The sequence below is a fragment of the Corvus brachyrhynchos genome, unplaced genomic scaffold, assembly GCF_000691975.1.
Source record: "Corvus brachyrhynchos isolate BGI_N302 unplaced genomic scaffold, ASM69197v1 scaffold5, whole genome shotgun sequence".
NCBI classification, from domain to species: Eukaryota; Metazoa; Chordata; class Aves; order Passeriformes; family Corvidae; genus Corvus; species Corvus brachyrhynchos.
In genome coordinates this window covers 7,103,824-7,116,733 of record NW_008238321.1, presented here as the reverse complement: position 1 = coordinate 7,116,733, position 12,910 = coordinate 7,103,824, and the positions used below count along the sequence as shown (strand labels likewise).

At 52.5% G+C, this 12,910-nt stretch overlaps 1 protein-coding gene across 2 annotated transcripts in view; it reads right to left on the bottom strand.

The window, feature by feature from the left end:
* Window positions 1-350: 350 nt before the first annotated feature.
* The window catches only part of MAP2K3 (mitogen-activated protein kinase kinase 3), a 29,868-nt gene continuing 17,308 nt past the window's right edge, over window positions 351-12,910 (bottom strand). For both annotated transcript variants that reach the window (XM_017734083.1, XM_008633447.2), the window contains exons 4-13: window positions 11,774-11,822; window positions 8,807-8,920; window positions 8,209-8,328; window positions 7,945-8,061; window positions 7,750-7,801; window positions 6,822-6,949; window positions 6,163-6,240; window positions 4,252-4,391; window positions 3,512-3,557; window positions 351-3,071 (exon numbers count right to left, since the gene is read on the bottom strand). In XM_017734083.1, the coding sequence (XP_017589572.1) occupies window positions 2,988-3,071; window positions 3,512-3,557; window positions 4,252-4,391; window positions 6,163-6,240; window positions 6,822-6,949; window positions 7,750-7,801; window positions 7,945-8,061; window positions 8,209-8,328; window positions 8,807-8,920; window positions 11,774-11,822 (928 nt within the window). In that variant the 3' untranslated portion in view covers window positions 351-2,987. The remainder of the gene's footprint in view (window positions 3,072-3,511; window positions 3,558-4,251; window positions 4,392-6,162; window positions 6,241-6,821; window positions 6,950-7,749; window positions 7,802-7,944; window positions 8,062-8,208; window positions 8,329-8,806; window positions 8,921-11,773; window positions 11,823-12,910) is intronic.

Here is a 12,910-nt window from a genome sequence, read left to right as displayed (position 1 = left end):
CCGGCCGCAAGAGCAGCAGAACCCTGCGTAGCCCCGGGCAGCGCTCCGGGGCTCCCACTCCTGGGATGCTGCTTTGGGGTTCCCGGGTGGCACCAGCCCCAGATTGGGATCAGCATCACTCCACAAGAGGAGAAAGTACAGAGGTAGCAGGATCCCTCCCCAGGCTGCTGGCCCCCCAGTTCCAGGGGAGCTGCTCCAGGGATCCCATGTCAAGGGTCAGAGCTTGTACACTCCCCAAATCCAGAGCAGCATCACTCCACACTATAAGGAGAAAGCAGGGTACCACTCCAAGCTGCTGCCCCAAACAGCCCCGAGCTGATGCTCAAACAGGAACAAGAGGAGACAAGCAGTGAGTTTGAGGGTGAATTTTATTGGAAACAAGGATGGGGGTTGAGGGGTACAGGCCATTCCCAAAACTACAAGGGGAGAGGGGCTTCCTCACCCAGCTTAAAGCGAGGCTGGTTCTCCCCAAGGAACTGCCACTGCAGAGGGAACCAGGTGGGACAGGGAAGCAGGGAGGTGAAAAGGGACATGGGATGTACACAGGTAAGATCTGTGTTAAATGAAGCAGAGCAGATGGCACAGGGAGGTGTGGTGTGTTTGCCTCCTCAGGAAAGCCTCTACACATCTACAGGGGCCCAAGCCCATCCCAGAGCCATCGCCCCTGCATTTGAAAGGGCAGATGGTCCCTTTTCCCAAAATAAAGAAATCAGGACTTTCTCCAGGAGAAATGCAGAAAAAAATAAAAAGCATGCAAAAACAAATTTTAAAAAATGAACACCATTCCCCAAAGCACCAAAAAAAGGGTGAGATAAAGGAAGGGGGAAAGGGGTTGAAACAAAGAAAGAAGGGAAAAGAAACCAAAAGCTCAACTCAAAACAAAAATAATCCAAAGTAACCAACTATGAAAAAAAAATACAGTTGTACATCGCAGCAGCAAAGCTGGCAAACCAAGCAGGTACAGGTGAGTGTCGGGTGGTTTGCAGAACAGGATGAGGGAGACATGGAGAACATCAATCACTTTCTTATTTTCTATCCAGAGTTGGGCTGGGGGATCAGGGTCGAACCAAAGCTGAACAGGGTTTGTACAGCTTCACCTGGGCTGGTTCTCTCAGGGTTTGTCAACTTGGGAAGGGGGATCAGAGGGATGGCACAGGGAAAAGCACGGCTGTGTGATGTCCCAAGGACTGAAAACCATTTGCCCCAAAGCAGCTTTCCCAGGAGCAGCTCATGGGGGTAGATGGTGTGGAGCACCCCAGTTCCCAGGCAGGGGGTGCCCAGCACCACATCAAACCCTGGACTGCAGGAGGTGGGATAATGCATTAGGGGACATCATTCTTCATTGAGGGGAACCCTGCACACTGGAAATTGACCCTGAAATCCAGACCTCCAGGGTATGAATTTCAGGAATAACATTTTTTAAAGATTCAGTTAAAAAATAGATGCATTTCTTTAAAAAAGAGAAAAAAAAAAAGTTATTTTAGGCCAAAGTGTTTTCTAGTGACCCCTTCCCCCACCTGCCTAAATTTAGCCAGAACAACATTATTCCACCAGATCTGCTGGCCACATAGACATCCACACATTCAGCATTGATTTAAAAATATATAATATATATAGAGCACACATAGACACACACAAATATATATTAGAAAAGAAAAAAAAAATCCTTCGGAAAAACTCAATTATTCAAAAAAAAAAAAAAACAAAACAAAACAAAACCAAAATCCACAGCCGGTGCATTTATCCATGATCATGTACAGTAGAAGCCAGAAACCCCTCCTGCTCCCCTGGCTCCTCGGGCTGGGAGCATGGGGAAACACATCAGGTTTTCACAGTGGATTTGTCAGCAGAGAAGGAACTGCTCCTCCCTCCTCCCACACAGAAGGGCTTTAATTTATAGCGAGTTAGATTAAACCTAGGAAACATGTTACAAAGTCCATTATATATAGACATCAAATGTACAACTGCCGGCAGCCCCGGGCCAGTCACTGGAGTTTGGCTCTCGCTGGCACCCGCAGGGATTGGGGACAGTTTGGGACACGAGGGGTGCGAGTTCAGCCTCCGGAACGAGCAGGTGTCACAGTGCGAGGTCTTACATCAGCTCCAGGTTGGAAAGCAGATGGAGCAGCGTCCTCTCCAGGAGCCAGGGAAGCTGGAGGCAGCCAGGGCTGCGGAAGGCGATGCCCGGAGCAGGGATGTGTCCTCCCAGCCCACAGCTGGAGGGAGGAGAGGCAGCATGGGGGACCTGCTGTCTCTCCCTCACCTTGTGCCCATGAGGGAAGGGATGGATGCTGGATGAAGTCCATGGGCAGGCGTGGGGACAGTGTGGGCTGTAGCTTGTGTCACAGTGGGCTTGTGGAAAAATGCCTTTTTTCCCCCCCAAGGCAGCAGCATTGATTGAGGGAGAGGGATGCCTGGCCTGGTGCTACCTCAAAGGGTCCTTAAGGTGTCGAGCCAGGCATTAAAACAGCCTCTGGTGCGAACAGCAGCCCAGGGGGCCCCACAAGCCCCTAAAGCTGCATGGGCTCCTGGGGGCAGAGAGCCAGGTACAAAGGGAAGGCAAGCGAGACCAGACTCCGAGGAAGGGGCTTTGTGCAGGCAGGAGAGGAGTGGGAGAAGCACAGCAGCACTGATTCTGTCTTCCCCAGGCAGCAAAGAAACAACCCCCTGCGCTGTGCAGCAGGTACTGGGGAGGGGAGGTGGCCTCTGGCACCCTCTGCCTGCTCAGACATCGTGGGCATGGTCCTCTCCTGGGACCTCCTAAGCCTTCAGAGTCCGTGGCTTAACTGGAAAGGTGTTGGCTTCAAAAGACTCCTCCTGGGGGATTTTTTTTCTCTGGGCAAAGAGATTTCAAGGCCAAATGGGGCCAGAGATGCCCCCAGGCCGGGGAGGTGCAATTTGTGCAAACCACCATGAACTCGAGTCCTCGGTCGCTCTCCTGCGGGGAAGCCGGGATGCAGGGACTGCAGGAAGCTGGGAGCTGGGAGTTAGGAGTCTTCCCCGAGGATCTCTGTCACGAAGGAGGCCATGTCAGTCTCTTTGGTGTCGTGCAAGGTAAAGAAAGGGTGTTCCTGCCAATGAGACCAAAGACAATGTCAGCTGACATCTGAGGAAGGACAAGGCCAAGCACAGACCCCAGGGGATGCCACACAGCTGGGGGTGGACACCAACCTCCTCCCCAGGCTCCCATGGACACCATTCTTCAGCTAAAAAGATGAACTTTGGCATTTTTTGGTTCAGTCCCAGTGGGACACCCCACCTTAGTAGCTGTACTACCATCCTTCAAGGTCCAAACTCTCCAAGAGCAGACAGGACAGAAGGAGAAAACACCTGGAAACCCTGACCTTAACACCCGTGAAATCAACACACCCTTCCTCCACCTCAGACACACTACACCCATCCTGCTCTGTGCCTGAAAAATCACCCACATGTTGTCCCATTTTCCTGCTGGACCACTGATTTGAGTTTCAAAATTGGGAATAAAGACCAGCAGAAATATCTCTGCACTTACCATAAGTTCTAAATAGTTCATTCGCTCAGCTGGGTTCTTCCTTAAGCTGGAAGGGGGAAAAAAAAAATGGGAGAGAACGGCTGTAGGATCTTTTTCTTTTGCTGTACATGGTCTGTCATAGGGGATCTCCCCTTCCCAACCAACATTAAATGCTCGTCTTCCCTCCTTGGCTGAGCAGGTTTGAAACACCAGCAAAGAAGCCAGGCAAGTAACTGGAAAGGACAACTCAGTGTTTTGCCACAAACAGCACAAACCAAGCAGCTCTGCAGTCTGCCCCACACAGACCAGAACAGCTGGGGAGGACAGGAGATGGTTTCCCAGCACCTGCAGGGTGAGTTTGCCTCTGCCTGGCAGCTTCAAGCAGCACCCAGGGAGCAGAGGACACCGCGGGGAGAGCAGCTTCCCACAAAACCACAAAGCAGCTTTCACCCAGAGGCTGCCAGGGGTGCTTCCTGGTTTCACTGCCACTTTGCCAGAAAACACCAACATTTCAGCAGCAGTGACAGGAAAAGGGGAAGAGAAACCTCTGCACCTTCCAACCAGCCTGGGTGAGTCAGGCCGAGAGCAAAACCAGTTTGGGCAGTGCTTCCTGCCATGCTGAGCACCAGGTACAGCGAGGAGGGGAGAAATGGGCTTCCAAAGGACAGCAAACCCAGCCCCACAGTTCACTCCAACCCCTACGGATCAGGGCTCCTCCTCAGCCAGGCTGGGAGAGCCAGCAGTCCCTGCTGCAGCCTCACCACTGTGCTGTGAAGTCCACGAACTCCTTGGAGAAGCGCTCGGGCGGCAGCTGGGGCGAGGGCTCCTCCACCACCTGCTTGAGCTGCTGGAAGGGCGTCCCCCAGGACTCGTATGGGAAGCGGAGAATGGCCAGTTCAATCTGGGGAGGGAGGCAGGGCAACGTGAGACACACACCAAGCACAAACCCACGATGTTCAGCCAGCTCAGATTCAAAGGAAAACCCTCTTTCCTTACAAACCATTTTCAATTTGGGTCATACCACTTTTTTTTTTTTTTTTTAAAAACACAAAGACCCAGAGGCCAAAAATACTTCCTTTTGAGGCTGGTTCAGCATATTAATGCATTTACAGGAAGTCACAAAAGATATGTAAAATGGGATTATTTAAAAAGATAATAACAGCGCACAGTTTCTGCACTGGCTTCCAAAGTGCTCTGTTGGCCCTAAGGCAGCCTCTGGGCCTTGGGCTGGCAACTGCATGAGCTAAACACACAAAAAATCCACAAACACAAGAAAAATTAAGTGCTAGAACATCATTTTGCCAAAACCACCTAAATTACTGGGTTCTTCCTACAAGTCACCTCTGCTCCATCCCTCATTTAAGCAGGAAAAAGTCTGTCACAGCTCTTAGGCAGTCTCCTCATGCCAAGGATCAGTTCCTGTCTCAAAATGGGCAACAGAACCTCCACACCTGCCTAGTAGGGTGGGATGGGAGGAATAAAAACCCTGAAAGGGCAGAGTGGGGACAGAGCCCAGTGTCCCTCCCTGACTCTGGTTCTGGTCAGGGGAGCTCAGTTCCTGCTGCTGGAAAACTGAATGAAGCCACCAGCCCAGGAAGGCCTGGAACAGCCCTGCAACTCAATGGCCCAAAAACTGTCTGGTCTGAAATCAATCCAACCCCTTCATAAAGAAAACAAAACAAAACAGAACAGGAAGCCAGCCCAGGAGGAAGACACGAGAGGGAATCAAACATTCCGGGGCTCCATTCAGCTGCAGGCTGGCCAGCTTTCAGTAAGGTCCTCTCTCCCTTCCAGCTTTGGAAAGGCTTGGATATTCCATCACTCAGACTCTCCCATCCCACAGCTTCCTGCAGCTCAGAGCTGATGACATTTCCAGTCAGCCTGCCAAGCTCTGCACTGGCATGGGGACACCAGGGAGAGGGGCTTGGGTTTGGCACAGTGGATGAGACCACGCTGGAGAAGAGGGAATATTTGCCCAGACAGTGCACACGAATGCAGGGATGCAGCCCCCAAAACACAGGCTACAGCTAAGAGGGCACAGGAAAAATTCCTGAAAATAATCTACCCTCAGAGAGACAGTCTCCTGGAAAGCAGGAGCCGTGTTTTCCAGCAGCATCCCTTGGAGCCAACAGCTGGGATTTCCTTTGTCCTCTGGCGCCAGAGGATCTCAGCTGCTCTCTGCAAGATCAGTTTCTTGCAGGAGGCAGATAAACCATCGCGAGCAGCTGCGATGTTGGAACTGAAAGTATTTCCCCTTCCTGTTGGCTGCTCTGAGCTACCCCACAGGCAGGATTTGCTGCAAACCACACACAGCAGCTCTCACTGCAGCAGGACTGGAATCCCCTGCAAGGCTCTGCTGACATGGGGGGTGAAGCAGGAAGGCTGAGACCCAGCTGCAGCAAACCCTGCTCCACTGACCACCCCTCAGCCAGCACACAGGGAACTGCAGAGCAATTAAAAGCCAGACTCTTGGATACTCATCATCCTGATATTGTCCACTGGGAGCCTGAATTCCCTGGGTAATTAACCTCATCATGCCCTGAGCTGTCATGCTCAAATTGAGTCCAGCTTGATGGGCACCCACCCAGCTCACAGCAAGGGTACAGCCCCACCAGCCCAAACCCCATCCCAACCCCAGGGCTGCAGATACAGATCCTAGCTCTTGGCATTACCATTGTGATCCCAAGGCTCCAGACATCTGACTTCACATTGTAGCCCTTCTGGTTCAGCTCAGGGTTTATTCTTTCTGGCTGTAACAGCAAAATGGGAGATGTTACCACTCCTGTTTTCCCAGTGCAAACCCCACAAATACCTGGCTCCAAAAGCCAGGCTGGATGGATTCCCCGGGCTCATGTCCCTAGGGAGGCAGGGTCTGAGGTTAAATCTAGAACTGATGAAAGCCACATCTTGCTCCACACAACTCACATCAATTCCCCTCTTTGCAGGAGAGTGAGACTTGCACGATCCCTGCCTCAGGAGCACACGCTTCCCACATGGATGCCACAGATGGCAAAGGGAAAAATTCATACTGACTTGAGGATAAAATGAAAGGACCCTGCCAAGAAAAGCCTCAGCACTTTCTATCCAACAAGAAGCAGTGCCACAAACAGCACCAGCCAGTTTTGTATCCTTCTGCAAATGGAAGGGGAGAGAAAGAGTTGCTGTGGGATTAACACACAGAGCTGGGCTTACAGGGAGTGTGATCCCACCCTTGGAGGCTCTGCTGAGTCAGGGAGACCAGAGCACTCTCGAGTGGCTTTTATCTCAGGGTGGAGGTGGAACAGACTGATTTCTAAGCAGCAGCGTCTTAGAAGCACAGGGCTGCACTTACAGCCATGTAGGGTTTGCAGCCAGCATCCATGGTCTTGGCAACAGAGTCCACCAAGTAGCCACTGATCCCAAAGTCGCACATCTTCACGTGTCCCTCCTTGTTGATCAGCACATTGGAAGGTTTCACATCTAAGAGGAAATACAAGAGGGCAAACTGGGCATTTGCAGGGGTATTGAAGAGTCTGATACAAGACAGGCAATTCCCTGCAGGCCTGGGAGGGACCAGGCAGGCCCCAACACAAGGGAAGGGAGACAAAACCCCACCAGTTTTATTTCAATAAAAATTGTTTGCAGGTAAATTACAGCCATGTCCTTCAGGGAGAACAAGTCCCCTCTCCAACCCAGCAGGTAAAAAAGGTTGAAATAAAATGCTGAGGAGTTAATCCCCAGCTCCCCAGGAGAGATTTATGTGCCCAGCATAGCCTTAAAAGCAGAACTCTACCAAATCTTCAGGACAGTTTGTCTCACGCACATCACGATCTGTCCACAACTACACAAGAGACTACACCAGGATGGAGAGCAGGACCTGGGTGTTACAATTCCCATCTGTGATTTTTTAAGGAGTCCTTCAGCCCTCACTTTGCTAAAACTACCCAGCCAGGAGGATTTGGGGATTTTATCTCCAAGAGCTGCCTTCAAGGCACTTCTGTACTCCAAGAGGGACAGAGATGCTCATAAGATACAGGTAGTGAGGAATTCTGTTGTTAATTTCAACCCTTCATCTGGAAAGGAGGAAGAGAACAACATCCTGCAAGAAGGGATGCAGCTCAGGAACAAGCATCTAGATCTGTTCACCACAGTCCTAAGCACCAGCAGACACCACTTTAGGCACCCCAGAGGGACACACCACACCTGGGAAGGAGTCCTCCCCTAGCTTATATCAAGGTTAGATCTTGAGCCACACTCCACTAACCCCTTCCAGCATTTACCTCTATGGATTACAGACAGTTTACTGTGCAGGTGCTCCAGAGCTCGTACAATCTGGGGACAAACAGAGTGAAAAAGTGCCCATCAGTCACACGCAGCAGCAGCCTCTCACTGCAAACACACCACAGGCCTCAGGAGAGGCCTCCAACAGGCTCAGGGGATGCACAAACCCATGTAAGAACCCAAGAGCCACTCACAGACACAGCCATTTTCCCCAAAATGTCTTCAGGGATGGTTTTCTTCTTCTCCAGTACTTTCTTGTAGAATTTATCTAGGGAGGTGTCCATGAGTTCCATGCAGATCCACACATCACCCTGTGGATGGAGAGAAAGCAGTTGAGAGGGAATTCCCTGGAAACCCATGGGAGCTAAAGAGCTGGGCTGAAGAACACAGAGGTGTTTGGGGACAGTTTGGTGCCTCCAGCGCAATCCCAAGGCCCCAGGTGCCCACCAGGTCAGTACCTCACGGAAGAGGGCTCCGTAGAAGGTGACTGTGTAGAAGCAGTCAACTGTCCTCATGGAGATGTCCAGGTCCATCAACAACCTCTTCTGCTCCTGCGTGTTCACAGTGGCTCGAATCCTCTGAGACAAACATGAAAGAAAAAGGTTTGGTGTAGGTGGGGTAACACCATCATCCCCCAGCCTGACTCAGGACCTGCAGTTCTGGGGCCAGGGCAAGCGCTTCATCCTTATTTTGCAGCCAGCAGCAGCAGGAGGAGACGCCCAGACTGCCTCTGCCAGGCAGAACCTTAACAAATGCCAGACTCTTGGCACACTCTGCAGCGAATGCAGGGCCAGGCCAGCAGCCTGGACAGGCACTCTGACATCCCAGCCTTGCGCTGCAGGCACCAATCCTGGATTTCCAAGCCTGTTATCAATCCCACCGTGCCCAGCCAGTATCAGCGCAGACCCTTCACCAGTCAAGCCACACCAGGAACACCAGAGGCTGCCAAACCCAGATAAGCCCATCCCCACTTTGCCACAACCAGTGGAGCTCAGCAGTTCCTCTGCTGCCTTGGAGCTGCCCACCCTGATCCCCACCCTGGTCAGGTGTCCTCACCTTCACGGCCATGATGGTGCCGCTCTGCGCGTGCCGGACCTTCTCCACCACGCCATAGGCCCCACGGCCCAGCTCCGAAATGGCCACCAAGTCATCAGCTTCCACCTCGAAGTTCTTTAGGGAGAGAGGACAAAACTACATCAGGGACAAGCACATTTATCAACAAGGACATCAGCAACACTTTCAGCTCACTCTGCAGAGCATTTCAAACAATGGTACCTACAGGACTCCAGAGGCACCACACTTGGAGAAGATGGGGGTATTTTTGGCTCTGTTGAATCACAGTCCAAACCCTCTCACCCCACACTCACCAGGGCTCATTTAATTCCCCCTCTGCAGCTGGAGATCAAGACTTTCATCCTTTAAGCTCAGGGAACGTTGCCACTAAAAAGGGCACCAAAGGTTGGTGCCTCTCTGCCTGCTGGGGATTACCCACACAAGGGTATTTCTGCAGTTGCTGCACTATTTGCAGGATTTTAACAGCTCCTGTGCCAACACAGGCAGCAGTCAGGAGCCTCTAGCACAGCTCCAAACCCCTGTGTGCAGCCAGGGATCCCTCACCTCTTCCCACATCCCAAAAATCATCAGTCACAAATACACCTGTGAGTGTCTAGTAACACCTGTGCAAAGCCTCTCTCTGAGGGGATGCATACAGCAACTCCATTTCTAATTATCAGCAAGTTCAAACAGGTTTTACCTGCTTTCAATACTTTCTCCTACCACCAAAAAGCTGCCAGCAAGGTAGAACCTGAGTTCACACCAAGAAAACAACTATGTAAGTATTGCTTCAAGCTGGGACAAAACCATGGCCAGTGTTCACCCCAGCGAGTGCCTGACACAGCAGGGAGCCAGCGAGCTCCTGCACAACCCACAAACAAGTTTCCCTAAAGACATGTTCCCCTGTAATTCCTGGCTCTGTTGGGCAGGGCACGAACCAAGTGAGACACAGACTATTTTTGGATGCTGCATTCATCACTCCTAATAAGTCACAGGCCTCCTTTTAGCCAGGCTTTATCCAGCCTCCAGTTTTCCTCCGGTCTCAGGGAACGAAAATAATACCAGGATGCCAAACTGCCCCAGTGGCCACAAAGGCAGCGAGGGTGGGAAACAAGCACAGCACAGCTCCGGATACGGTGCCTGCAAGCTACGCCCTGAGCGGGGAGAGCGGAAACAGCCTCTGGCGTGGAGGAGCCAGGCTGGGAGATGTGGCTGCCAGGCCAGCACTGTCCCCTCCACACTGGCCACAGCACGGGCAGCAGCCACCAGCTCTGCTGGACCTTCCCGCCAGCCCCAGCTCCTCTGGTTCCAGCCAGATGTGGCTGCTGATTCCAGCCAGATGTGGCAGGCAGGGAGCGAGGGAGAGCTGTGCCTGAGCTCAGCGCTGAGCCATGCTCTGCCCAGCACAGGAAGGTGCCGGCCCTTTCCTGGGCAGGACGTGGATCCTGAAATGAGGAGAGCAGGGCTGAGGGGACATGTCCGACCTCCCGCCTGCAGCAGCTGGCAGAGGAGCAGTGCGGGCTCGCGGGGGCCTCCAGGAAGGATCTGGTGGTGCTTTTCGGACACGTGTTCTGCAGTTGTTCCAGGTTATTGTGTTTTTCCTTTCCTGGCATTTGCCCTGAGGCTTCCCCAGAAGCTGGCGGTTCCCAGCACACTCCAGGAACCAGCACTGTCCTGCCCAGCAACGAGAGGTGATGGATGCACCCATGGAGCCAGCCATTTCCCTCCCAGGACAATGGGATGCACAGCATGGCCTGTGCAGATCCCATGGACCCGAGGTCACCACCCACCCCCGCTCCTAAAGCTGGACTTCTGCCCAAGTCCTCTTCTCTATCATGTCACTCTAAAATACCCAGACCAGACTCTTCCTGCAACCACTGGAGCAGGCAAGGAAGTTACTCTAGAGAGTTTTCCCTAAGCCGCAGCACTGTCCCCTCACACACACCGTGCCCAGGCTGTCACAAAGAGCATCTCTCTCAAGAGTTCTTGCTACACACAGGCCCAGAAAACGGCACAGGCAGCAGGACTGCTCCCTGGACCCAGCCAAAGCTTCCACTCCTCTCCCCTAATCCTTGCACTGAGGCCAAAGGACCCAGATCCCATCAGCCAAGCCACCTCCCAGCCTGGAAGGGTCTAGATATAGGGCTAATCCAATGCAGGGTATTTTTAGCTCGTTTGCAAACAGCTTCTGCAGCTCCAAGAGAGCCCATAACAAGAGAATGAAATAAAAGAGAGACAGTGGCTATTTCTAGCAGTGTTTTTCATCAGGTCACTAGGAAAGACTTTGGAGAACCAGAGAGAAGCTTTGGGCCCAGCTTCTCCTGGGCCTCAGGCAGCAACAGACCTGTGGGTAGGTAGGATAAAGGGACTTTGTTTGGGGCAGTCTGTGAGCTTGGTGCAGCCACCCTGGTTTAGGACAGATGGGCTGGGTCATCAGAGAATGGTTTAGATTGGAAGGGACCTTAAAAATCATCCAGTTCCAACCCCCTGCCATGGGCAGGGACAAATTCCACTATCCCAGGTCACTCCAAGCCATGTTCAACCTGGCCTTGGACACTTCCAGGATGGGGCAGCCACAGCTTCTCTCCATCCATTCAGACCAAGGTGGCTGGTGGGGCTCTCAAGAGACCACTGTAATCATCCACTATGGACAGAACTGCCCACATGGCCTTTGATGGCACCCACCTGCCTCCTGCAGGCAGGAGAGCCCAGCCAGCAAAGAGCACAGGCATCTTACAGGTGAGGTGACACATTCAGCTCCCCAGCAGTCACTGATCTAAATACACATGGACACCCCACTGCTCCACAGGGAAAAGGTCCTGCTGTGGGACGTCCCATCCCTGCAAAGTTGCATCCCGTGAGGCTGCACTCCTGATCTGACAGGTTGCAAGGCACTATCCACAGAGCTCTCCATGCCCAGGGAAAACAAAACGGGAAGCAAGCAAAAAGAAAAATCCCACTGACACGTACTTTATCTCCAATGGTAATGAACGCCCTGGAGTCCAAGTTCCTCGGGGGCCTGCAAGAAAAGAGACAGAATCAGGAGAAAGCTCAACTTCATTCACCCTCTTGGCCAGAGCCAGGTTTCACATTCCTTTGAGCACTTTCAGCCACTTCTTTCCCCCGCTGTGCCTCGTCGTGGGTTCCAACCCTCCAAACACCCACAAATGCTTTAAATCGTGCCAGTAACACCTCACCCCACACCCACAAGGCACAGTGAGAACCCTGGGGAGTCAGCCAGGTGAGACATGCACCAAACCACCCGGCTATGAAACCATGCCTGCTCGGGAGAGGAGCCCAAGGAGCCGAGAGTGACGGGATGAGAAGTTTCTGTGGCACAGCAGCTCAGCTGTCATGTTTTGACAGGCAGGTGTTGTAACAGCACAGCCACACAGCCCAAAACGCACGCGAGGGAACAACAGGTAATTCCTCCCCTGTGAGTCACTTGTGTACACTCTGCTGCCTGTTCCAGGCAGGCAGAGCAGGCAGCACTTCAGTGTCACCCCTCTGCACAACACCAGGCAGGCAAAAGTTATCTTTTATGGCTTTTTTCCTCATTGCTGCCCACTTCCCATTATGGGCAGCACGGTACTTTTAGAGCCATCATGAGAGTTCTGCCCCTGCCCCTCGTGCCTCACTTCTGGGCTCTCCCCATCCCCTGGGAGCTTCTAAGAGCAGAGATTGCCCAACTGGCTTAGTCTCAATTCCCATCAGAGCAGCCTCCAGCTTCAAGGAAGTACTTTGGGCTCTGAGCAAAAGCCTTGCACTGCGCAAATATTTGCACTGCAGCTTAAAAAGCAGGGAGAAAAGGAGCTGTGGACAGCTTGCACCAGCCTCTGGGCATGCAAAGCCCTGTAGACTCCAGCATGAGGCCTTCTCCAGGGGAAATTCAAACTCTGGCAGGAGCAGAGACAAATGTGCCCATGGGGGAAGGAGGTGGCTGTCACACGCAGGGCAGGGCTGTGCAAGGCTTGCACAGCATCAGTGGGGGAGTTCCTCTGCCTCCCCCTTTCCTGGGGTTTTCAGCAGTGATATTTCTCTTTTGGGGATTTCACTGCTCTCCTGGAGCTGGGAGAGTTCTCTAGAACAGGTTTCTGGAGCAAACAA